This window comes from Bombus fervidus, chromosome 8, assembly GCF_041682495.2.
Source record: "Bombus fervidus isolate BK054 chromosome 8, iyBomFerv1, whole genome shotgun sequence".
Lineage (NCBI taxonomy): Eukaryota > Metazoa > Arthropoda > Insecta > Hymenoptera > Apidae > Bombus > Bombus fervidus.
Window position 1 is genome coordinate 8,918,764 of NC_091524.1, and position 26,507 is coordinate 8,945,270.

Sequence of the window (26,507 nt, forward strand, 5' to 3'; positions counted from 1 at the left end):
AAAATAATAAAATTAGCTGAATATAATAGATCTTTTGATATTCAACAATGTATTAGCGCCTATTTATTCCATCGTTGAACAAGTTTTTTATAAATATCTCGCTGTATACAAGACATTAGTCATATAAGTAAATGTTTTTAGTATCATGTTCGTTACAATCGCTCTCATCTACACCTATACCCCAAGCATAAGGTGCAGGTCGCGTAAAGAAGTAACAGCCTTTCCGGACACGGATATCAAAGCGCAGAAAATCAATATAAGAAGCGAAGTCGGTTCGCAATCGCAGTACGATCACGTATTCTTGCTCAGAAAATAGTATCGTAAAATCAGTACTGCTAATCAGATGCATTCACTATCTCTTAACGATTACTTATGCATAAGCAATCTCAATACATGGATTAGCCAATTTTCAAAAGTGTTCAGAAAAACATTTGTTGAAGCTTAGTAGGAAGCTATGGATCAGTTGTTCGATCATTGACGCCTGGAGAGGGTGTTTAGGACATGCGCAGCATAGCTTGAAAAGAGTAAGGGATGACCATCGTCCCATGTACCATCGATGGTTCATTACCATTGCGCCCTTCGCATCAGGCTGAACAACAGTGCTCAAGACATTAGTGGTTAAAACTCCACGTGAAGAGAACGTAAGTGCGAAACAATCATCCCCTTTCTTCGTAAACGACCGTAAATTCGGGAGCATGCGCGTTCGACATTAGACAGGGGTTGTTGTAGTCAGGGAGGGGCTCTCTTCATCAGAATGAGTCAGAATATGCATTCCGGAAAGTACATCTTCGAGTGATTTTTAAGAAGTGACATGCACATATGACTACTATATAATCGTACAGTGATATTCTTTTGAAATTCTACACTATGTCATAATTCGTGGCAGTGTTAAGTGTTACGTGGATCGACTGTCAGCTGTCCCTTCACCATGAACGTGAGTACTTTAGGCCGCCTCTAATATCGACTCGTTTTCTAGCACCGAAGAATGTGGGCGTGTGTTTCTCTATTCTCCGGTTAATATACACCTTGTGTGTGTATTAACATAATCAGAAGTAGGAATGCAGTGACGTCTTTCTAGTAGTAGTAGATCGAGAAATTCTTATTAGTTGTCTCCTTATCTTAGTAAATTCCTAATTGTAAGACATAGTTGAACCTAATACGTCATTGACCTCTGTTACACATAAAATCGATGTGAAGGTTACTCTAATCATGAAGCTTTTCGTCTTGCACTGCGTTTTGTGCAAATATACCGATCAATACGCTGTATCTGAAAAATATACCCAATTATTGATACCTACTCCACAAATCTTTAGTTCGTTATATCCAATTATTTCGACATTTCGAAATATTTACTAAAACTTGCTTGGTATTTATAAATTTTCTTTAAGCAAATACAATTGAAGATCTCCTCAGAAATTATCTTTTTCTAGCATTAATAAATTCGCTTTTGTAAAAGTTAAAGCAATGATAATTTTGCAAAGTAAGATATGTATAATAGATTGCAGTTATCATTTTTACCATTTATTGGCATGATTTTATTTATATGAAATTAGAGATACGGGCGATAATGATCAATTTACGAAACTCAAGTAGCTGAAGATAATTGTAACAGGAGTGATTCATCCGTTTCTCATTTAGGCACGAACTCTTATTAGGATCCAGTGACCTTGTTCCCCGTAGTACTCGGCCTTTTTTGTTTGCATGCGTCGGAAAAATGCTCGCAGCCTCCTGTATATCGTGTTCTCTTGCTAATTACAATCTGCCGCCTTTATTCACTCGTTGAGATTTATATGGATATACCATGTATCCTCTAGAGAAAAGGAAAGAGTAGAACAAAGCCATGTGGGTTGTAGAAAGAAAAACGTGTTTCGGAATTGCAAAAGAATGCCCACATATCTGATAATTTTATCATCTATGTTTTTTGTCTAATCTCTGATTGAAATATATGAATTTTGTTATCAATATAATATCCCTTTTCTATCACTGAAAGTATAATTATATATTATATAAGTATAAGAATTTGCTTAAATGATGCAACTGTTGTTAGTTTACAGAGACAAGTTCATAATATGCAATTTGATAACAATTAAGGTAGATTGTCCCATAATACATAATGATTATAAAACAGAAAAACGAGAAGTATCCTCATCTTAACAATATTTATCTTAGCTCTCAGGTTAAGAAAAGGAGAATGCATTACAATCTTTCCAAGGTACTGCTTCGCTGCATTTTTGAAGGTTCAAAAATAGTATCGTATTTTATAACTTGCTACTTATAAAATAACTTAAGAATGCAGGTTTCTTGTTTCAACCCTTCAGTTCAAATTCAATGGTGTTGGAAAAATGAAAGATTATTTAACCATTAAGAACTTAAAGAACTTAAGAACTCAATAAAACCACGCCGCGCTTACTTCCGTCGATAATGTCACTATATTTTAAATATCAGAGGTAATATTGAATTTGACGAAAACTCAGTCAACCCTAAATGTCATTATATTTCAATCTGGAAAAGTTTCTAACATGGTAACACGATACAATAAAGAAGAACAGTTGGCCTTCATTTTTTTAACATTACGTATATTGGCAATACGCCGGCAAACAGGATTAACAATGTGACCATATTTTTCAGGCCTTGGCGACGGGTATTGTCTGCGGCAACGGAGAACGCGTTGGTGAGTTCAGTTTATACTATACATTTTTGTAATTTATGCTTCTGTCAACCCATATCAAATGTAGATCAATCTATGAAAATCAAATACTTTGTATTCTCATGATAATTGATGTTTAATTATTAAACGATGGATATTTATGCAAATTTATGAATTATAATTATAATTATAATTATAATTATAATTAAAAAGATAGAATCTAGATAGAAAACTGCTTTACTCGTGACAAAATTTGTATATTTTGTATATTTTGCGATTACATGCATTCTGTACATTTATGCATTTTCTGCAGTTTACTAATTATTTTTAAACTAAGATATACCTATTATCTTTCTAAAAAGATGATTGAAAAATAATTCTATTTTATGATTTTTGTGAGAATTCGGGCATATCTAAGCTGATATTTACCCCGTTTTAATTCATTTATGTACTTTATTGAACATGTTCATTGCGCATACGCATTAAGGATAGCAAAACATAAATATTTCTTTGTCATTGATATATAAAGGGTGGTAGTTTCTTTTTCAATGCTTTATTGTTCTCATAAGTATCTAGAAGTGACTGCATTATGGTGTACTGGTCTACAGTACTACATACAAAGAAAAGCTTGTAATGCGATTGGCACAAACCTGATTATTTTTGTCCTCCTATTTCTTTCTGCCCATTTCTTTAATTTTTTCTATCTTGATCAATTTTTTATTGATCTTTTATTGTATTTCGCGAACTGGAATTAATTGCTTTACTATTATTGAAACCTTAAAGGTGATTGTGTGGTAATTCACACAGAATAATCAATAACTTGAAAATTACTCAATTCTGTATTCACGATCTTTAAATTATATTGAACTCTCTCAATTTTATGCATATATTAATACAGATATTGAATACGTAATTTCCTTGCATTTTGTTTCATCGAAAAATGTATTATATTCGTGAAAGGGCTTATAAATTTGTTAAATTGTTTATATTTAGATATCTTAGCACCTTGAACATTACGGTATTTATGTATATGAATTAATAATTCTTTTTGAAAATATCATTTATATTTACCTATAACAAAAATAATAGAACCGTATTCAATCCAAAAAGTTTCGCGTTCTATATAATTGAAAAGTTTCTTTAAGCTATTTTTAACGTTTATTCTGGAAGTTGATTTTTCGTAACAATAGTTCAAGCGCTGACTCAAATTTTAACTGGTGATCAACTGATATACATCGAATTTTTTTATTCTACAAAGACACAAAAAAATAAATTTTGAAAAATTTTAACAATTAACAAGATTTAAATTCAGAATATAAAAAAGCCGTAAATTGTGTCTAATTTGATCGTACATTGTTTCCTATTAGCGTAATCTAACCTCTCGCCGTGAACCTATCGATAAAAATTAACTGAAGACGAAATCAACTCGCGTTTGCTACGAACTCTGATATGAAACACCTCGTATGCATTCAATGAGCCGGCAGTGGAGAGCTGCTCTCTATTCTGGCCGAGGCAAAGCGGGTATTTATTAATAGAGATTAAACTCCGCGTCGTGTCGTGCCGTGTGCAAACGCTCTCCCGCGCAGGACACACGCTGTTAGAGCAGTCTGACTCAGACAGCGGTCCAGAAACTGATTCCGCTAAAATAAACGTGGAAAAATTGTGTTGCCCATCAATCACAATCCGTGTCCGTCGTTTCAGATCGAATTAAATCTATCTGTTATCTGAAAACAAGCAAACGTGTGTTTGTGTCCAGTGCCTTTCTATAAACAGCAGTTTTGGAAAAATTTATACATGTGATGGTGTATTTGGTGATTAGTGAATAAACAAACTATTTTGGAAAGAATGAATTCGTGAGAATCATGTGAGCATCCGGTGTGAGGATGTCATTTTTGTACTTGCGTGTTTCTTGTGTAATACGTTCATGAGAACTCTTACGAGGGACTACAGGTTCGCCCTCTTTTGCTAGAGTATTGCACGGAACGTATGACTTGCGGAAGATGGTCTTTCCGTTTTTGAATGTCCCATACAATTAGTGTTTAAGTTCATGAAGATCATTTAGGTTCATTTAGAGAGGGATACTTAACCTAACAGTAGCGTCCATAGTCTTTCATGATTCTAGGGAATTTTCTATATTAATAAATATAAATAGTGATTTATTTTATATGGCCATCTCTACTCTCAATAAAATCCTCGTACTTACATATAAGTTAGGTAAGTATGGCAAAAAATATAGGCTATACTTTAAACAGTAAAAAGTTTAAGACAAGGCACGAAAGACTCCAGTGTAACTCCAGTTTCTAAAACGAGAAGTTTATTTGACATGACAAAAGATGTGAGGAATCTATTTCCGCAGCAGGCATATACATTAGTTCTATGTTTAGCGATGTCGCATTTGATTCAAATATTTTATGCAATTTGAATTTGACAATGGTCAAATAGATAGAAGGCAATTTCAACTAAATATTTGTAAGTAACGCAATAAATTTTGTGAGCATTTTTTATGTAGTTTAAGCTAGCCAATGTCACATTGAACTGAAGAGACTTCAACATATCATATGATAAAACATACAATAAGCATAGATTATTGTTGTTAATTTTAATTTACTAGGTCGTCATTCCTACATACTTTATCGTAGAAATTTATACAGCGTATGTAATGCAATGATAGGATCGTCGAGCGCATACTTACTATAATGAACGTTTATTTATCTACATTTAGCCTGCATTCGTTTACTATGACACCGGCGAGGTTAATCGTTCGACATTATCGATAAACTATCAGCGTATAAACAAATTGTATACTCTTTACTCTTATTGAATACATACACATCTCATCAAATACAATTGATAAATAATTGCTACTTCTTTAAATTCACTACTTTCAATTTGAAGTTCATATTAGACTGAAGGAAATTTAGGATAATGTATTATCGATAGGTTCTTTTCAACAACTTAAAAAATCTATGCATTTTATGCATTGCAATAAACAATTTCGCTGAGTCAGTTACTCTAATAATCTTCAGACGATCAGTGTGACTCAACATTTCAACAATTTTTATCTTTTGCTCGTATTTCAAAGCTTTAATCGGTCCGACGAACCCTCGTTATCTTAACGTTCGATTAACTCGGAACAATTGCTTCACCACTTGTTGCAATTTAGGCAGTTGAACGCGTCTACTGACGTAACAACTATTATTACTATTGTCTTCTAGAATATTAGACCGATGCCAAAACTACATATGTTTCGTAAATCTTCTTAATCTTCCGTACCTTTGTTTAAATATATATGTCTCTATTTCTATATCTAACATATCTCTTTATTTTGATACCCAGATGTGTTTTTTGTCACATTTCATGAGTCATCTTGATAGGCACGCCTCTTTGATATGTTACTTTAATAACTGCAAATACTAAAGAAATTCTGAACTTTTTACTGTTTAGAATGCAGTTCATAACTTTTTACTATTCCTAAATTATAACTATCAGTACGAAAATTCAGTAGGAAATATGACAATATAATTCTTTTAAACGGGCAAAGGAATATAAGCCAAATTTTGGTCAAAACAGGATTTGTTGATATATTCTACATTGCTGTCTTTTGCTTATGATTTTAATAATATAAGTCAATTTCAATTCTTTCCCCCTCTTGTATCTGAGATTCTAATAGTATGTACGTATATTCGAAATCTAATACTTGATCTTACATTGTATTTTAAATATTATATCTTGTAATATTGTAAATACTACTATGTAAAACTAATAATTCTAACTTATACTTTTTTATCTACTAGAGATGAAATAAATCACTAGTTATTTTTTTATTATAATTATTTTACATAGTCCTTTCGGATTTGAACCAACTTCCTGTTTTGCATCATATTACATTCTTTAATTCTTCCTAAAATCTACATTTCACTTCACGTACAGCAATATAAAGAATTTAAAGTAAATAAAATAAAGTAATATAAAGAATTTTTCTGGATCACGAGAGACATCGGTGTGCCATTACAAGATTAATCTACTTACAATATTTGAAACGCCATTTTGTTTCGTGTTTTTAGTAAGAATTAGAAATCAAGTCTGTCTCGTTTTGTTTAACCTTAAAATGTAAAAAAGGATTTCGTTTGACGAGTAATTCAAAATACATAAGACTTAGCAATTGTAATATGTATCTCTTTTTCGCAGTAGAAATCAGTGTAAAGTGTTTGATACTTGAATTCTTCAAGATTCGTGCGGTTGCACACTCTTCGCGCATGGACGTCGCGTTTATCTGGCAGTAAAACCGGAAACGTGGGTTCAACTACGACGATATGCCTGTTCATTGTTCGCGATGTAAACGTAGAAACGAAGTGGTGTGCTATAAACAAAGGCATCTTTGAAAGGTGTCATCGGCTCGAGCAGAGACGTGTAATCGACTGTGTTTTACGCGTGCATATTTTGTTCATCAAAGTGCAAATATCTTTCATATAGGAAAGCGACGGAAGACCGTGGAGTGTCGCGGGAGTTGTTTCCATTCGTGATGTAACTTTGAAGTGATAAATGTACATACATATGCGTACCGTCTCTGGTGGAATAATGAAAAGTGAACATTTTAAAAAGGTGAACAAAAAAGCTTCGATATACTCGCATCAGAACGATTAATAAACCTTTGTGTAAATATTATTCATTTGTTAGATTATTAAAACGCGTGTGTCTTGAATCGAGTTTCTCTCGAGAATCTTCGTGAAACACTTTTAACTGGTTACCCAGTAAGAAAGCGTTACTACTATGTTGTAACGTGATAGGGCAATAAAAACGCTGAATATTGACAAATGATGATAGTGCTTTTGTTGTGCGTCATCATGAAAATAGCAGAGTTCTCTGTGGGTCGTATGAGTCCACCATTCCAAGCGCCTGCACGACCGCCACATCTCTACTATGGCAAACCGAGGAAGGAACGAAAGTATTACCGAGGACTTAATGAAAAATGCAATTGCCTATTTTATAATCGTAAGAATATAGAAAATCAATTATGCTTTATATGTAACATATTTTTAATTCATGTTTAGGTGTTAGTATCTGAATATACTGTCAACAACGATGATTAAGCTTATAAATACGAATTTTGTTAATGAGTGGAACAGCTCACTTGATAAAATAGTAATCTAATATATATATAATATATGATATATCTAATAGAAAAATTTAGGTTCGAGTCCCAAATTTTTTCTTCGTATAAAATCCATATATGATTTTGATCTTCTTGCTTCTGTTTCATGTTTGGTCAGCTTAATTATCATATTAACCTTGCAGTTTCCTCGCTTCTTCATCACGTTTGCATCTCTTCAGATATCTTCCTTTTTTGAAACACTTCATTTACAAAAAGCATGGAATATAGAAAAAGTAGTAAACTCATGTTAAAATTATTTTATTATCCAAGGCTGCGCGTATTAACAATCACTAGTAAATAACTATTGTTCAATATGATAGAATAATAACATCAATTCAGACACACAATTTGAAGAATTGCATTTCCATACAAGATATGTAATTGAAACATATGCTACTGTTAAGTTCTCTGGAAAAGTTTAAGAAATGTCTTCTAGTTTAAAATTCTCCCACGGCTACATATGTGAGAAATGACGCCTTGTTCCACTATTTCGGGTAGCGTATTCGATGTAGGAGTATTTTACATGTGTGCACAGGCAAAAATAATTGTACGACATCCGAAACGTTTAAGTATATATGTACGCGCAACATGATCGTATGGTGATTCATAATATATGCGCATCACAATTTCATTCGATTTAAGATCATTAAAAACTTCTTTTTATTTTTTTAAAACAAAACCAAATAGTAAGAAATAATGTTCCTAGATTTAAAGAAACATTGCAACTAGTACGGATATGAATTTGAATATGAAAAAATGTCGAATCAAGTACAGAAGAAGAATTTTGTTAAATTAGAATAGATTTGTTGGATTTATTTGGTCATGAAAAAATTGCAAATGGAAACCAAGCCAAGTGGATTTAGTCTCTTTGGCAAAAAGATCGCGGGGTTAAGTTTCATCAGTTCACGCGTAAAATTTTCGTCGAGTCGCGAAGTTTAGCTCTTGAATTTCTTCCCTCGCTTCTTCTGCGATTTGCTAAAATTATCCAGTACCTTCGACACTGGCGAACGAAGTACCATGAAAGATTTTTCCTCAGACGGATAAAACCGCGACTAACACTTGATATTAAGACTTCGGATACATATGTACAACCTTGGACAGGTTCAACTATCTAATACCATATCAATCACGTTTACTCAATTTAATAATATTTAAGTTGCATCTTGAAATAAAATTAGTTAAAGCTTCGCAAAAATACAAAAAACAAATTACTTAGCAATGTCAAGTATTGCTGAAACATTTTAATAGGTTACTCTTCGTGGTATTAACCTAATAAGAAACAAGCAGTAAAATAATGCGACTTTAATACATGAAAGAAGAAAGAAACATAAAAGTTAAGCAAGAAACAATAATATTTTTGTAACTTAGACTTCGATATGTCGAGGGTATTTTCTTGCATACAGGTTTTCCTTGTATACCAAAGAGGTTGTATAAAAATATTTTTTAAGTTGAAAATTTTTTTCATCTATAGTTTCTAGAACAGGTGTCAGTTTGACGTAATTTATGATAATTCTATAAATAATTCAATTTCACTAAACTTCATACAATTATAAAAGCTAAGTAAATTACCAAAACCCAACACTCAATGAAGAAAAGTGGAATTTAATAATGTAAATTATGTAAAAAGGATTATAAATGAAATATTACGTTATTCCTAACATGATAGTTAAATTAGCTGAGAATTACGAAAATATATATGTTATGAAAATTTATCTAGGGAATATGAATTGAAATATCAACACAAAGATTTTAGTAGCATACCCGAGTCAATTTAAAAGTAAAATTTTAAGCAATGATTCTATGGAAGAATGTAGAAAGAATTTTTTACTCAAATGTGAATGTTTCCGATAAGCGACATAAGAAATCTAGCGTATCGTATCGTAGCCTTAATTCAGGCGTGTTGTATCCGATTTCCTTTTGCCCACCCTTTACGCTGGATTGGTAATGCTCATGCGCCGCATGAGCAATCGTACTCCATAGTCCATAGGCGCAGTTGAAATGAATTCCTAAGTCCTATGAGTGACGGGCGGATTGTCGCCATATGGTCGTGAGCATGAGTGTTTTCGGATAACATTTATCAAATGTAAATATTTTCTGTAGAACAAAAAACCCAAGCGACCGTGGCGATGCGATGGAAAAGAATTATTCGAGGTACGATTTGGAACTCGTATTCAAAACAATCTTTCTCTTTTTCTTCTCATTATACTATATCAATGCATTATTTTAGTCTGTCTATGAAGATGAATTGAAGATTCTTGAAAACGTGTATGGCTATTCATTGAGTTGTTAACTATAGTCATTAACTATGAATGACAGTGAACTATGAACTATCTTACTATATCTAGTTTACGATGTTTATAACTTTGTCTATTGTTGTGTCGCCTACATATGTATCTGATACTAAATATAGAAGTAAATCTAACATGTACATACATATAATAAAGTTAAGTCACGTAGGATATTTATACTTTTACTTAATGTTTTTAATTACTTTCATCATATTGCATGGTGTGGTATGAAATATTATGTTAACAATCAATTTATGTACGAAATTCATGCTTTTTAATCATATTTAACAAATAACAAGCATCTCTATAGAATATTATCCAATTATTGATTTTGATGTTTCGATAATTCCTAGACAAGTTATTTGTTATGTGCCTAATACCTAATAATAAACATTTACATTTGAATTTCGAAATGATTCGAACATTTCTACTATCTACTGTGAACATAATTCGATGTTTAAAATTCTTGAAAGCCTTGATGGGTTTCATAATCTTCAAAAAAGTCTATCTTATTTTATATGTTATGTATCTTATATAAAATATTGAAGATCGAATATACTATAAAAGATCATACATATGAGATATTAAATGCCTCCAAGATTTAAGAAATTCAATATCTATATATCAAGATTTAAGATTCAATCGTCAAGTTTTTCAAATTATTATCGAATTATGTTAGAAGAGATTCTAATTTTTTGTCATACGTGCATATTCAAAGCGATTCAAATCATTTCGAAGCACATCGCTATCTACGTCGTGCATGTATCTCTCACAGCATCATCGATTTCCCAAACTAAAATTAATACATTGCGGTCGATTAATTAATTATTTATTACGAGACAACTAACCTTAAAGCACGCCCTCTTAACTGTCTCGATGACGCGCAGCCTTGATCATCTCCGATACGGGACACGAGCGCATTTACTCAAATGCGTCCGCCATAACCTTAGCCTGACGTCATTGGCTGACACTTCTTTATCTATCGTGAACATTCCACGGTGCACGAAGAGAAACTCCTGACATGTTTATCAGTGCATCGTTGATAACTTTATCAATAATGTCGGAGTAAGTGATCTATTGTGGTGCTCCAAAAATGTAATTCGTTACCATTACCGTGATACTACGACTATATGAGCGTTACATTAATAAAGAATGGTTATCATGTACCATTATTTTTCTTGTAATAATGTAATAACACCGAAGTCACGTTCAGTTTCATACGCTCAATCCTTATTTTCCTACATGATTTGTGTGGCACGCGAAATACAACGTTATAAAGGTTTGACAGACTTGGAAGCCTGTCGTGAGCTGTAATCAGAGTATAAACAATGTAAATACATTAATTATGATCGATCCACGTAACTTTTAGTAGCAGAAATCGTTGCGTTATGCGTGATTCCCAATGTTATATTGGTGAAAAAAAGAAACATGTTTAACAAACCACAAAAGCACTTTGTCTATGCAAGATATGGTCTGTTTTTCATGGTTTTTTAACTATTGTATAATTTAATGATTGCTTACTGATGATGCATAATGTATTTTAGGTGCAGGCAAAGGGGCTGCAATGATGGAAGATCCACAAACACCAGGATCTGATTGTAACTCCAATCCTGCAACAGATTCTATTCAACATGATTTAATTAGCTCTGAATTTGTGCAGGACAATGTGGAGTATCAATGGTTCATCGATTATGGGTAAGATTTTAGTAACAGTTATAATAAATTTATATATTATAGACATATATTTATATAAAATGCTAGCTACAGAGATGGAGGGCTTCATGTTCATCCAAGTGTATTATCCTCGCTCTCTGCTTCATATTCTCGTGAAGATCTGGGCTATTATGATGACCTTGCCCGTAATCTGGATGCTAATTTGGCAGAAATTGATATGGAAAGCTTTCGTACAGCAGATATCCATACTCTGCTTACAGCATTGCCTGTCATGTGCACAGATCCAGTTCAGCATTCAGAGGTAAACAAAATTCATTATTATGTATATTATTTATTTTATACAATCTTTTATTTATATTGTAATATAAGTTATATAATCTAATTATCAGAAACAATTATTTTCATTGTGGATAGTTTGCAAGCAAATATATTATATAAATCTTTCTTGATATTATGAGAACTAATGTTTTTTAATCTTATTAACATTGATAAACTGAGGTATCTTTCGGTAAATGTTATTTTTTTAATTTATAAATGATTCTTAATAGTGGTTTTTGGTTATAACATTTTAAGATATTTACTGTTTCTTCATTGTTGTTGTAATTAATATTCTAAAAGTATTCTATATCTTCATTATCATGGCAGTTTAACTATCAAAGGGAACGATATGCCAGTATATCTGGATCTGTTATGGAAAAACTTGACATCGGTTCATCAATCAGCCCTCATACCAGCAGCCAGGTATGATAATGGCTGAAAATGTTGAATTCCTTTTACTGATGTTTCTTTAATACTGGAGATAATATAAAAACATCTACATTGACATGAATTTTACTTAACATGAAAATAAAACTTGATTTGCTTGCAATTCCTCTGCATGATTAATAAAAGAAATAATTATAAACTGATTTGATTATGTAACAACTATAGGAGATAAAAAATATTAAAATTAATAAATCCAATTCTCAAATTTAAACAGTGCATGAAAATGAGCTGTGCTAGTTTTGCAAAATGCATGAAATTATTTAGGAATGTGTAGAATCTACTCTAAAATCACTCTTTGTATTAAAGGGAGAAGATTCCGCCTGTTCAACAACAGATACAATTTCCATATGCAAATCATCATTACTCTTCTCTCCTTTGAAAGAGACACCCATACTACCACCAGGGGGTAGTTATAGCGTCGACTCTCTGGACTGTGAGGATATGCTACTAACATGTCAGACAAATAATAAAGAGAATTATACTATTGCTTTTGAGGGTAGTATTACAATGTATTCAGATGGTTCACAAGATTTTGATAACCAAGGTATAAAAGTAAATGCTTTAAATTATGTATAAGTAATGTATAAATTAATTCTGTTAACTTTCTTTTTATAGAAAAACAGCAAAAAGCTTATGAAACTGTAGAACCATATTATAATAGAAATGCGGATTTAAAAAATGTATTAGACTTATCAATGGCATGTTCTGATTCTAAAATATATACAACATGGAGCAATTTGAAACATTCTTCTATGAATAAAATTATAACCCGTCATCCGTCAGGCAATAATAATACAATACCAGAATTTTCACATGGTGTGGAAAATATCATATCTGTAACAAACAAGAGAAGTCAAAGTTTGCCAGATCTTACTCAGGCTACACAATTCCATCTCAATATGCCTCTCAATTTTTCTGTAAGTTTTAAATACATATTATATTCAAATCCTAAACAAAATATTTCATAATATAACTTTTTTGAATTTTTTTTTGAAACAGGTTGATTCTGCAGAATCAAATAATCACGTACAACAATTACATAGTTCAGGATCTGTAATGAGTCGGTCTATAAATGAAGAAAGTTCTGATAATGGGGAACATAATTCAACAGGAAAGAAATTGCAAAATTTAAGCCTTGTAAAATTATTTATGAAACAAAAAAGTATGAGTGCTGAAGGAATGAGTCTTACATTGGATCAATCAGACTCTGCTAGTGATAATGGATGGCCTACAAACAATAGTGCTAGTGATAGTGGTACTAATACAAATACGCAAATACAACGGCAAAATATAAATAATATCCCTAAACGTCAAGTTCCAGAAAGTGATTTTTCTATTAATTGGGTTAAAAGTGATCAACATAACAATCAAGAAACGGAAAATCAGAAAGACAGCTTTAACGACATTCCAAAATATACATCAACGATAAGTGAACAAAAAGATGAAATGATATCATCCGCATCTATAGAAGAGCTATCAGAAAACATGTCTAAATCAGATCTAACACACGATAATGATGCCGACCAAAATGACACAATAACAAATGATGTCATTCCTAACGTTTTCGAACATCAGCGAAAAACTGCATGGGTCAAATCATTAGAAAAGAAATATCCAATTTGCAAAACGACAGGTATTCAAGCAATAGCTGAGACAGAGGATAATTCGGTTCAAACATCACTAGTATATATACCACCTGTAAAAGAAAAAGAAAATCCATCTTTACGAGAAACGATTGTTAATAAAAAGCCAGTTTATGTTGTATATCCGAATTATGCTTTACCAGACTTATCGTTTCTCAATATTAAAGATACAAAGTTGGATTGTGTAACTTTAAAGCCGCAATGTTTTGGAAAAAATAGAGTTAGTTGGAAACATACTGGTAGATCTGGTAGACCATTCTCATGTAATGATATAGACACATTACGTCAACGTGGATTTTCACATGTTAAAGACTGGGAGTCGTTAACATTCCTTTTGCCTACTGAGTACAAGAAAATTTTGCACGATGTACCAGAAGTTTCGAGGCATATCAATATTCACGAAGAAACGAAGAAGCCTCTATTTTGTTTATCCCCTCCAATGCGTCATAAAACTCGTACTATAAGCGAAATCATACCAAATAATTCATCCTCTACTAGTAGTACCGCGACACAACCATCCTCCGGATATCGAGGATCTTCTACAATATTAACTGATTCTTCAACAAATCAACAAACGTTAAATAATGCAACCAATCCATTGTATCTTTACCGTTATGATAGTATTAGTTCTGAGGCCAGTTTAGTAAGTAATGATAAAAAGATTCATAGGCAAATTAGTAAGACAAAAACAGCCGCCTGTCCATCTTTTCCAAAACGATCGATTTCTTTACCACATGGAGATCGTGAATCCGAATTTTCTAGCGGTAAAGTGCCACCAAGACCACCTTTACCCAGAAGTATTCTAAGGAAAAGTAAGGTTCCTGCAAATAAGAGATATAGCATGTTCGAAATGGGAGATGTAGAAGAAATAGAGGATCAATCACCTGAAACAAATAAAAGAATGTCTTTACAAGAACCATATTATATGAATAATGATATACAATTAGCATGTCGTGGTCGAATCGCTGATCCAGAAAAAGATGTCGATGAGACGGAAGAAAGATATCATACAGAAAGAGTAAATGAAATAGCTAATACCGGAGACTTAGAGACTGAAAATTCTGAAAATAGCGAAGACGACGTAAAACAATTGGAAGAATTTCTGAAGCGCAGCGGTTTCTCGTCACAGAGTAGTGATGGAGATACTGAAGATCCCGATGTTAAATTAAGATCGTATGTAAGAAAGTTTTTAGCCCTCAGGATGAATAAAGATGTTACCAAAGCTACTGATATGATAGAATCACAGAAAAAGACTGTCAGTTTTGCCGTAAACCAAAGGAAAAAGTATTTAGACAATAAGGTAATTTTACTCGACTATTATTATTATTTGTGTTAAATTTCGTACGTGCTTAACTTTTGAAAAATATTTTAGGGTAACTTAAACGTTACTACAAATGAACAAAGTAAAGATATTGTATTCACAGATGAAAGAAGAGCAATGAGTCCAGATAATAAATTGGATTTAGATGAAAAGAGAAGTAAATATATTACTAATAATTTTAACATAATTTTAATTTTTACGATACAATATAATAAATTATGAATACATGTAAATTTCCAGAAATGATATTATCCGTAAATAAAGCGGTAGATATGTTACTGAAATATTGGAACACTGAATCAATCCATAGTAGACAAAATTACAATGACAAAAATGAATGTGCTCAAATCTGTGTTAGCAACTTATGTCCAGCTTTGTATGCCATCATGTCAGATGGATTGAAATCACATTTAAATTCAACATTTGGACCAATAACAAATAGTGTTTGGCAAGTAGTTGAAGCATCTTCTCAACAAGGTCCAGTTACTAAAACATTGAATGAATTAGTGCAAAAAATTAATGGTGAAGATGTTATTACTGAAGGAATGCTAAAGTTTCATGCATTTGTATTTGGTTTATTAAAGTAAGTTAATATTGCAATATAAAAATCACATTATTTCATATACATGTATTATGATTATATTATAATCGAATTATAAACTTTACAGTTTAAGAGCTTTGGACGCATGGTTTGCATATTTATGTACAAGGGAATCCATCTTAAGGAAACATTATAATAATAATAGCTTATTTGTAGCAGCTTTGGCCAATGCAAATGCACGAGAAGTTGTGGATGCTCTCTTACATATTTTAAATCCTCTTGCGTTTTGCCCATTTCAGCTTGACCTTTTATATCAATATCGTCAACTTCATAATAGTTTCGGCAGTTTAAATAATCATACAATAAACGTTAGTATTATCGAATAATTTCCAATATTTATTTTGTTAAAATTTTTATCACCAAGAATAATATTAAAGCTATATTTCAATAACATTTCACAGGCTGTAAACTTTAGAAATGTCGACCTTGCTGCAAACGAACATCATTTTGATAAAACGGATACGTGTGCAATGGTTTCTAGTCCCAGAAAAGTACGCCCACGATCGTGCGTTGCTTATACAAACTACGACGACAAGGCTGGTGGTATACATAAGTCAGATATGGAAACTGTTAAAAAACGCTTAAGTAATCCTATAGGTTCAAAAATATTTCGTGCTCTCGATAAACTGGCTTCCGAAGATTCCGAAGATTATACTGATAGTTTAGAACATTCACCATTGAATAGAGCATCGAATAGACAACCTATATCGAGAAAATCTCATAGTCCAGAAAATAAAATAGATGATGAAGACAATATATCCGGAGAAGAGAAATTTAGGAAACTCCAAGAAAAATGGGAATTAATGGTTGGAAAAGAAGATGCAAAGATTCAACCACCGATATCATCACCCTTGTCACCCACAAGAACGCCTACCAGTGTAGGAAAATCTAAAATACCTAGGCTTCTTACTTCTCCCGTAAAACAATCGAATACAACAACAGGACCTGTTAAAAGCACAAAATCTCCCATTTCGGGAATTCCATCGTTGAAAAAACCGGCCATGTTATCAACGACGAAAACTACTCCAAAAAAGCCAGTAGAAGTAAGAAACAAAGATGCAACAAAGCGTACTAGTAGAGTGGATCAGGAAATTGTAGGAACAACAAGAACACATTTAACACGACCTAGTTCGTTACCGTACAAGTCTTACGGGGTAATGTCTAAGGATAAACATTTAGTATCTCCTCAAAGGCGAGCAGCGTCTACGTCTTTACCACGACCAACTACTACTAGTACCACAAGAAATCATCCTACAAAAAAGCCACTTAAGTAAGTAAAGAAAAAGTGGATACGCTCAATGCGTTGTTAAGTGTATCAAATCCATTGAATTTTTAATTACCAAAAGTTATATTTTTTGTTTTTATTGTTTTGTATTTTATTAATTCTTGTACAATTTTATCATATTATTTATAATCTTTACTATATTGTTTCATTATACTCGTTATTTTATTTCAAGTTTAGTGCTTAATCTTTGGTTGTCTTTTCTGTTTCCTTTTTATAGATTAGTAAAATAACAGATCGCGCATCTCAATTCCAGAGAGGTTCGCACACTCACGCATAGAATGCCATCCGATAATGGGCATCTTGCATTTGCGGAAGGAGAGAAACTGAAAGTAATTCTAGAGGTAGATAGTAAGTGGTTGTTATGTGCCAGAGGTGATCGAAAAGGTCTGGTTCCGCGGATGTGTGTGTATAACATTCAGACTTAGCCCCAATAAATATCAGTAAACAGAGAAATAATTTAAGTGGAACAAAGATATAAGACTTTAATGTTATGAAGATATTCGATGAAATGAAGAAGAAATGTGTACAGTGTATTAAAGGAGAGGCATAGAATTGTTTTTAAATTATGATATAGTAATTGTTATTACTCATAATTGTCTGAAGCTTCATTTATATCGGATTGCAATAGTATTATCTCAGTCATACTGTCATTGATGAGAAAGTAGGTATCACTAGTCATAGGCTTTCAAACCAGATTATATTTAATTAATTGAACATACACCTATTTATAACCAAAATGTACATATATACAGTAAAATATGATAATAATGATGATAAAGACGATAATGACATGTAATAACTTACAATAATTATGAATGTAACTGTGATCATAGTGTATAGGTAAGTTTATTAATGCGACTGTGCGATAACGTTGAATTTTATTTTTAATCTTCTAACTTATATTTTAGTCTTATCTATTTCGTACATCGCACGATTAACAGATATCTCGTTTAGTTTTATCTGGTGTATAAATTATTACATCGCGTGCTTGTGGTTCGCAACAATCACATTTTTTTACTTGCTTCATGTATTCTTTAGTATGCTGAAGCATACAATGTAATCAAATAAAATCTAAAATTGTAATTGTATCCCTGTATATTTCCTCCATACATCAGTATATTCCCTGTAAGGCATCTTATTTATTTAGAATATGAAGGTAGTGTAAATAAACGAATAAATATAAATAATAAATATAGTGTATAAATTAAAAGAAATATTGCTCTGCATTGTCTAAAAATATAAATTCTTTAAAACTCTTAAATACCTTCTGAATTATTTTAAATTATGTTACCTATTTATGCAAATTAAACAGATTTGGTACAATTAAAGGTATCTGAGAAAAAGAAAATTATGGCTTAAAATAAGCGGCAAACAGAAAAAACGTGTTACTAAATATATGTTTATAAATAAACTCTTCATATTTATTAGATATGCTTTTTAAATGTGTTCCTGCTTTTTGCAAACTTTGGTAAACCAATTTTAATTATCTCACTTATTAAAATGTTTATTTTGCGTGCTTTTAACTATGCAATTATATTATATGTTACATTATCGACAAAATAAATTGTTGTAATGGTATGACAAATGGTAATTCGTTTTCGGTCCTAACACATTAATAACGCTATTTTATTACAAACAAAGGCGATGTTATCTACATATTTAGATATTAAAAAATTTTATATTTTATATTATCTTTCCAAGCACCGCTTTTTTTATTCCCTCTTCTATAATGTTAATGTCTACGATCGATACCATGATCGTTTCAGATGAGGAACTTTATCTGTAACCAACACTCCTTTGCATACAATTTCATGGAAACTATTATTTCTGCTAGAATTGATACATTTCATCTGTTACTTCATTCGTTTGAAATAACATTTTCTTGTATATTCTTATTGTATAAAAAATTTGTCAGGCCAATGTTACAAAAATCTGTTACTACATAATATAATTTTGAAAACAGTTACATCCAATGTGCATAGGAACATTCTATTGCTATGAGTCACATTATACTTAAATTATAAGTAAGAAATTACCTTTTTCTTTAATGGTCTTATTTCTAAAAATTACATTTCACTAAATCCTATTTACAGATCTCCCACCTTAGACTGAATGCAGATATAAAATATGTCTGATTAGGCTATTTATAATACAATGCAATGCAAACAAAAGATATATAATCAAATAAAGTTTACCAAAAATGTATTACACAATGAATTACTCAAAACTGTATATCAATAGTAACAACAATGCCAAAACTAGACAATATGATTATATATACAAATATCATGTATGATATGAAACAAATTATGGTATCGGAAGTATTTTTATACTTTAATACTACGTTCATCATATTTACAAATATGATTTTATCAGATATTTTATATCTCACGAGACAAAGAAACTTTGCATTGGACTAATGTGTGAGTATATAACTAAATGGTAAAATTAATATCTTCTAAATAAAAATCTTTCTGGAGTATATTTTTTCAGTTATGTTTCATGACATTTTTTAGTAGTTTTATATGAGATTAGATAACAAAATTCAAAAATGATGTAACCAAATAGCAAAAAAGTAATTTAAGTGACAAAATATTAAGAATAAATCTCTTAATTTATATTGGCGACATCAATAAGAATTGCGATAGCTTTAGAAGTCAGAAACTATAATATTGATTTACATTAATATACAATATATTATATGTGACTGGAATGCCATTGCGGTACTGTCAATATTAAAACCTAATTTCTTTGTATATTCATGGGATATGATTCAATAAAAGATAAGCAATGTAACGTGATACGTTGTATGCATGTCTATGATTTGTGTATCTATTTATATACAATGTGTTTCAAAATATTACCTCACCATTGCACTCTCTTAAAATCAATATATGCTGAACAGCATAAAATTGCAAACATTCTTCTTTTTCTCTTTATTGTAGACTGTTTTATTCATAATTCAGTCTTATGAGAATAGACCGATTTCTTTGTCAAATGCACTGTTTCCTAACTTTTTACACGAAGATATTCTTGAATTATGTAATTACATAACAATTAGCAATGATGAGATTATAACATTCCTATTACACAGTTTTTACAAATAAAATTCGCAGCATATACAGCATATATGAAATAAAAAATTTCTTCATAAATGCAGTCACCTGCTTTTCGATATGTAAAAGTCCAAAAATTTGTTAAATTCTAGATAGTGTTGTAATTAACCCATAATTGATTTCCATATATAAGATTGTGTGATAAATAATTGTGTACTAACTGCTAAATAAACTATGATTCATTTGATAAATCAATATTACTATAATTATATTGTATTGTAAAGATGGATATTATATATAAAGTTCTTGTTTTTTTAGAAAATAATAAAAAAATAAAATAAAATTTAATAAAATAGTATATAATCAATTACAGGTTAATTTTTCATTTATAACATTGCATGTTAGAGATTAATAGGTACATATTACCGATTTCAGTATCTTACTTAGCTACAAATTAATATACAAAGGTGAAGCTATAGTGTGTGCATATATTACCCTTTTGGCACTGCTAAAGTCCAACATCAGTGATAAAACAACCTACTGATTCTCTACTTGCTCTGAGAAATTATAATTGTGAATTATGGAAAATATTTAAAATTCAGTTAGGCCTTATTTATTGTTACAATACTTAAATTTTATATTGATTATCACAGCTTGTGTAATGCAACTATCCAATCTTGATCGTATCAACTTTCATTAAGTTCAAGAATTTGGCTATTCACAAAATAAAAGACTATTATAACATAAATTTGATTTGTAATGGAACTTTGCTTTCTTTAACTAATTTTTTTAATCAAAATAAATCAGAGCAAGTGAGAGAAATCATTTGTTTAGAATTAATACATTCAAATCACTATTTAAATAAAACAGCATCGTCCGAAACGTGCATCTTGAATAACCATCGTTTTCTTAAAAACAATTCTATATTGTCGCTCTTAGACCACTATTACGGAATTATTAGTGAACAAATAAATTAAATATTTTCACGACCGTTTTAAAGATTATCCAGTCTCGTTATACAGTCTTCAATAAAATTGGAAGAAATTATAATATAATACTTATAATATGAAAAACAACATTGTGTGTATCTGTGTGTGAAAACTGAATCTAGTGAAAATATTTTTTAGTTAGACAATATATGCCATAGAAAAATTGTACATATCGTAGAAAATTGGTTCATACAAAATGCTCCGTTTCATTTAATAATTTCAACATATAAATAACACATACATATATATAAAATTATGTATTCAAGACTTCTCTTACATAACCACTGTGAACACACTGGATGCAAGATTTATTTCAAAGCTAGATCATGTATATAATAATTAGAAATCACTTTCCTCAAGAAAACTGTGTGCTGCTATAATGAAATCATTATACTTAAAAGTAAAATACATAAGGAAGACTTTTACTAGGCTTAATAAAATTTAATCCATGAACAGTATGCAGTATTAATTTTGATTGTTTAATATAGTTTTGTAATGTACATTTTATATACTTCGAATTAATAAGAAAATTATTAAATTTAATAAATAAAATATATATAATTATATATTTACGCAATGTGCTTTTAATAAATTTTTCTTCACTTCTTACATTATATTATATATTATATAAAATTAAAAGAGATCATGGAAAAAATCTTATTTTGCGAAATAAATTAGTCACCTTAAATATTATACTCTTTAAAATGCAAAATAATTAAAATAGTCATCTACTTCGTGCAGAAGTTCTAATAAATTCCTCATGGCTTCCAATCAGTTAAGTTGACTGTTTCTACCAGGTACTTTGTATAAAATTGTTGAGTTATCTTTGTAACAATTCACATATGATAAGACTTTACAGATAAAAATTATGCATTGAATATCATCTTGGCTAGTGTTTAATTCATTTTGTTATCTCTGACCTATTACTGCGCGATTGCTAATATCAATGAGGAATACAACTGCATAAACAAACAAAAAAGTATTAATAGTATGTATTTTATCATTTGATACAATAACTTGGAACTCATTTCGGCAAAAACTAAAGGATAAGAATCTCAACATTTATGTTTATCATTAATACTGTACATATAAAGAAGTATTTCTAATTGCATTGTAATTTTTACTTAAATGAGATTTATAAGTGAAATGTAAATTTAGCAATAAAGTTTTTGTTTCTCATCTTAGATCCCTAGTTTTATGTATACAATACGAATGAAGAATTGATTCAATTAATTCCAAATTTTTATATAAAATAGTTACTAATATTTAATAAACTATATTAATTATAAAATTTTAGTGTTATATATATATATATATATACGTGAATGATTTATATACAAGTAATCCAGAGGTGAGTACTACATTGAGATAATAATTACATTTAATAAATAACGATTATTTAAAAAAGTTATATTCGTAAAAATATTTCTACTTGATACTGTAGTATCTAATTAACGAAAACAATTTTGTTCGCGATGATTTACGTTACTTTAAAACATTAAGACTTATTTTAATTTAGAACAAAAGAAGAAAATCCAATAAAAAGATAAAAAATAATCATTACAAAATAGCATGCAATGTTTTAACATTCCTCATTGATGTATGCATAAAATTATGATACAAAAAATGGTTGTGCAATTTAACTAAAACTATAATACATGTAGATTAACTACATACTAGATTCCTTAGTGGTAATAGTCTCGTTGGTATTATCAACTCGTATCAACGTTGACGAATTTAAAACAAGCGTCCTGCTCAATGTGGCAACCCTTTCCATTACACAAGAAGCTGAAAGACGTGCTTCGGCATCATGATCCCAGCACTCTTCCATTGTATCACAAATTGATTGCAGTCCCTTAAAAAGGAATGAAAAATTTAGTAAAAATCAGCTGCTTACAACATTATGTACTAAAATTTACTTACAGGATGTTTACGCCATGTTTCTAAAATGATTGGCCTTTCTTTTTTATGCACAACACTTTCTTGCATATCTTCCAAAGTGGGATGAAGACCTACTTCATCCTCAAATGGTAATCTATATTCCCCAATTGGTCCCTGAAACAAATAAACATAACATAACTTAGTAATCAATAATACAATAATTAATGAATCAACATATATATAAATAAGAATTTACATCTTGTACAGTGCATCGCGAAGCTAACTCCCAGAGCACCAGACCACAGGCATACATATCGATTCGTAAAAATGAATCTCTTGTAAAATTAATTGCTCCTTCCAAAACTTCTGGAGCCATATATCTTCTTGTTCCAACCTTCAAATAACAAAAAATATGTTGAACTTTACTTGTTATAATAAATGTATGCATATGAGATATACATACCTGTCCATGAGTATCTCCACAAGGTTTCCCAGGATGAAATATCAATGCTAAACCGAAATCTGCTATACAAGCACTCATATCAGCTTTAAGCAAAACATTTTTTGACTTAAAATCTCTATGAGCCACAGCAGGTTTGTATCCATCTGCTTTATTGGCTGGAATTTCTTCATGCAAGTGCATCAAACCCCTAATAAATTAAAATTTTCATTACAAAAGAAGATTATTTGAAATATTGTTTAAACTCATACTAAAACATTACCTTGCCATAGATTCTGCTATTCTACACATTTCAGGCCATGTAACAACATTTGCCTTTAAATAATCACATAGTGAACCTTTTTCATGGTATGCAGTGATTAACCAGAATTCAGCTTGTAAATTATCACCTCTTTTTTCAACACCAATGAAACGTAATATATCTTCATGATCCATGTGAGCAAGTTTGAAAATTTCTTGTTCAGTTTGCCATGATTGCTTATCTTGTATTGGAAATACTTTAACAGCAACAATCTCATTTTTCAATTGTGCTTTCCATACAGCACCAAAACGACCACGAGCTTTTATTTCAAGCAATTGTATCGGCCGCAATCCCAAATTAGGAGACGGTTGCGGCAGTGGCAGAGGCTCTAGTGTTGGTACCTACAAAAATCATTTTATGTGATACTCATACAATAAGGATAGTTTATAATTTAGTATGTAAACAAACGGTTTATAACATTAAGTAATTAAGAGATCTGTACATATGCCTTCCAAACCTCGTTGAAATATCCCGACTTTCGACGTCGGTAACACCAATATAATAATGGCAATATAATAGCAAGTAGTAGCATAGGTATCGATATTGACAAAACAAGTGTTATTATTTGTTGCTCTGTGTTTGGAACAGGTTCTGATTCTGGAACATAATTATGTATATATATATATATATATACATAATCATATAATGTTTCAATTAATATGATATATTATTTAAAGTGTGTATCCACCATGAAAAACAGATGGTTGAATAGGTTTAGAAGAAGAAGTTGGATGTGGATCCCATGTGAAATTCTGATTGCACATGTTACCATCACAACAACAGAAAAATAATTCTTTTTTTCTTTCTGCACTGTTTTCAATACAATGTGGCCTATCATAGCAATCATTACTATCCAAAAAACATCCCTGAAAATTCAATTAAGGATTAAACAAACAATTGCAAAAAAAACTAGTAAAAATATAACTATACATATATGTCTTATGTTTACCTTTAATTTAATTATAGATTTCTTAGTAACATTGTCAATTTTCCATAGCACATAACAGTGATTTCTTTTGCCAGGATCATGTGGCCCACATTCTTCTCTTCCCGAGCATTCCTGCTGGGATTCTGCACACATTGTTTCATTATAAAATTCACAAACTGATGAACCCTTGACATCGTGTCCTAATGTAAATCCTAAAAATTAAAAATTTTTTCATACATTTTTAACATTGAAAGAAAACTAATAATTTGTATAATGATGTCAAAAATTGACAATTGCAGAAACATTAATAATGTTATGTAAATTTAATCAAAAAAAAGGAACATTACTCATAATTGCAAAAAATTTATATTATTTTCTTATACCTAAATACAGCTTTACTCTTTTATTTGTTTCAAGAATATATAATAAATAAATGTTTAGTTGATTTCATATTATTACATTCGATCAAAGTCTCCTGTTCGAGGTTGTATTAAGAAACAAAAGGAAATGAAAAGTTTGATCTGGATACTTGTCATTCGATTAAATGCATGTATGATAATAAACTACGTTCATAAACATAAAACATATGTATAATATCGGTCCATAAAAGCGCATAAAATTTAGTAACAGTTCGAAATGCATTCGGTGAAAGGAAATGGTATTATGAACCCTGAAATATCTCACGTCAGTTGGTATTTTAACTCGCGGATGCAACTGTCAAACGAAAGATAATGGGAACAAGCAATTACCTAACAATCTTAGGATGAGATATGGCAGTATCGTCGCATATAAGGACATCGTGAACAGATCGTAAAAAGCATACCAGAAATTTTTAAAGTCTAGACGCACGGTGTTCACGACCGTGGCTAAAGCGCCGGACTTTGGTGCGCAAGGTCCGGGATTCGCGCTTAGCCGTCACATCTGGGTTATTTCTACGTAATCCACACCATCGTGCATGCCTCTTTCTCAAATATGACTTTCTACGGTACCATCTTTCCCGTATGAGTACGTCGAAACCGTAACAAATTAAAAAAAGAAAAATAAAGAAATTGAGTCTATTAGCTATTAAGCAAATTGTAGTAATTCATCCACCAACACATCTCTCTTCCTCTCCTCTCCCACGTTTATGTCGGAACGCACACACCATGGATTTATGTCATATTTTGACTACTAGAACATTTCGATTTTAGTCACTTTCGAGTTATTACATTTAGCTTCAAGAATGAGCAAGCAAATTTTTTAGTTTTGAATACACCTTGGATGCAATATCGTTCGCAAAAATTGGAAAAAATCAACTAAGATTAAGGAGTTGCAAAGCTACATGCCAGATACACCGCAGATTAATCATAAACTAATGGATCGCAATAGAACTACCACGCTGATAAAAAGTTTGTGCGCTTGGTGTTCTTGCTGTTTGAAATTTATTTATTATTATCTCTTATAAAACGTAGGAGACGTACAAAATAAAGATATGAACTATTCAATATGTTATCTAATATAAGTTAAGAGGGAAAAA

At 31.0% G+C, this 26,507-nt stretch overlaps 2 protein-coding genes across 9 annotated transcripts; one reads left to right on the forward strand and one right to left on the reverse strand.

Moving 5' to 3' along the window:
- Positions 1–616: 616 nt before the first annotated feature.
- LOC139990154 (uncharacterized) lies at positions 617–18,464 on the forward strand. 7 transcript variants are annotated; one of them, XM_072009120.1, is made up of 13 exons: positions 617–934; positions 2,629–2,671; positions 11,632–11,782; positions 11,849–12,062; positions 12,407–12,502; positions 12,833–13,070; positions 13,142–13,443; positions 13,526–15,469; positions 15,542–15,647; positions 15,731–16,073; positions 16,159–16,399; positions 16,493–17,361; positions 17,630–18,464. In XM_072009120.1, the coding sequence occupies exons 1-13, from the start codon at positions 929–931 to the stop codon at positions 17,799–17,801; spliced, it is 4,725 nt and encodes a 1,574-aa protein (XP_071865221.1). In that variant the 5' UTR covers positions 617–928; the 3' UTR covers positions 17,802–18,464. The 7 variants fall into 7 exon arrangements, with proteins under 7 accessions (XP_071865221.1, XP_071865219.1, XP_071865224.1 ...); XM_072009118.1 differs by lacking the exons at positions 617–934; positions 2,629–2,671 and adding exons at positions 4,214–4,522; positions 6,836–7,639; XM_072009121.1 differs by lacking the exons at positions 617–934; positions 2,629–2,671 and adding exons at positions 9,626–9,950; positions 10,027–11,558.
- On the reverse strand, positions 18,055–26,345 carry Put (activin A receptor type 2 punt). Of its 2 annotated transcripts, none has more exons than XM_072009216.1 (9): positions 25,741–26,345; positions 25,013–25,203; positions 24,752–24,929; positions 24,521–24,660; positions 24,025–24,404; positions 23,766–23,952; positions 23,559–23,696; positions 23,345–23,476; positions 18,055–23,276 (listed from the first exon to the last, which is right to left on the reverse strand). In XM_072009216.1, exons 1-9 carry the CDS (start codon positions 25,787–25,789, stop codon positions 23,091–23,093), a joined length of 1,581 nt encoding a protein of 526 aa, XP_071865317.1. In that variant the 5' UTR covers positions 25,790–26,345; the 3' UTR covers positions 18,055–23,090. The 2 variants fall into 2 exon arrangements, with proteins under 2 accessions (XP_071865317.1, XP_071865316.1); XM_072009215.1 differs by having other exon boundaries at positions 24,506–24,660.
- Between the last annotated feature and the right edge of the window lie 162 nt (positions 26,346–26,507).

Excerpts from the sequence above, each read along its gene's own strand:
- LOC139990154 (XM_072009118.1), top strand. The coding sequence starts at position 7,462 with ATGATGATAGTGCTTTTGTTGTGCGTCATCATGAAAATAGCAGAGTTC. Across the intron at positions 15,470-15,541 it reads AAAAGTATTTAGACAATAAG|GGTAACTTAAACGTTACTAC; the intron begins GTAATTTTACTC and ends AAAATATTTTAG. Across the intron at positions 16,400-16,492 it reads TAAATAATCATACAATAAAC|GCTGTAAACTTTAGAAATGT; the intron begins GTTAGTATTATC and ends AACATTTCACAG.
- Put (XM_072009215.1), bottom strand. The coding sequence starts at position 25,789 with ATGTCCTTATATGCGACGATACTGCCATATCTCATCCTAAGATTGTTA. Across the intron at positions 25,204-25,740 it reads TCTCATCCTAAGATTGTTAG|GATTTACATTAGGACACGAT; the intron begins GTAATTGCTTGT and ends TTTAATTTTTAG. Across the intron at positions 23,697-23,765 it reads GTGGAGATACTCATGGACAG|GTTGGAACAAGAAGATATAT; the intron begins GTATGTATATCT and ends TGTTATTTGAAG.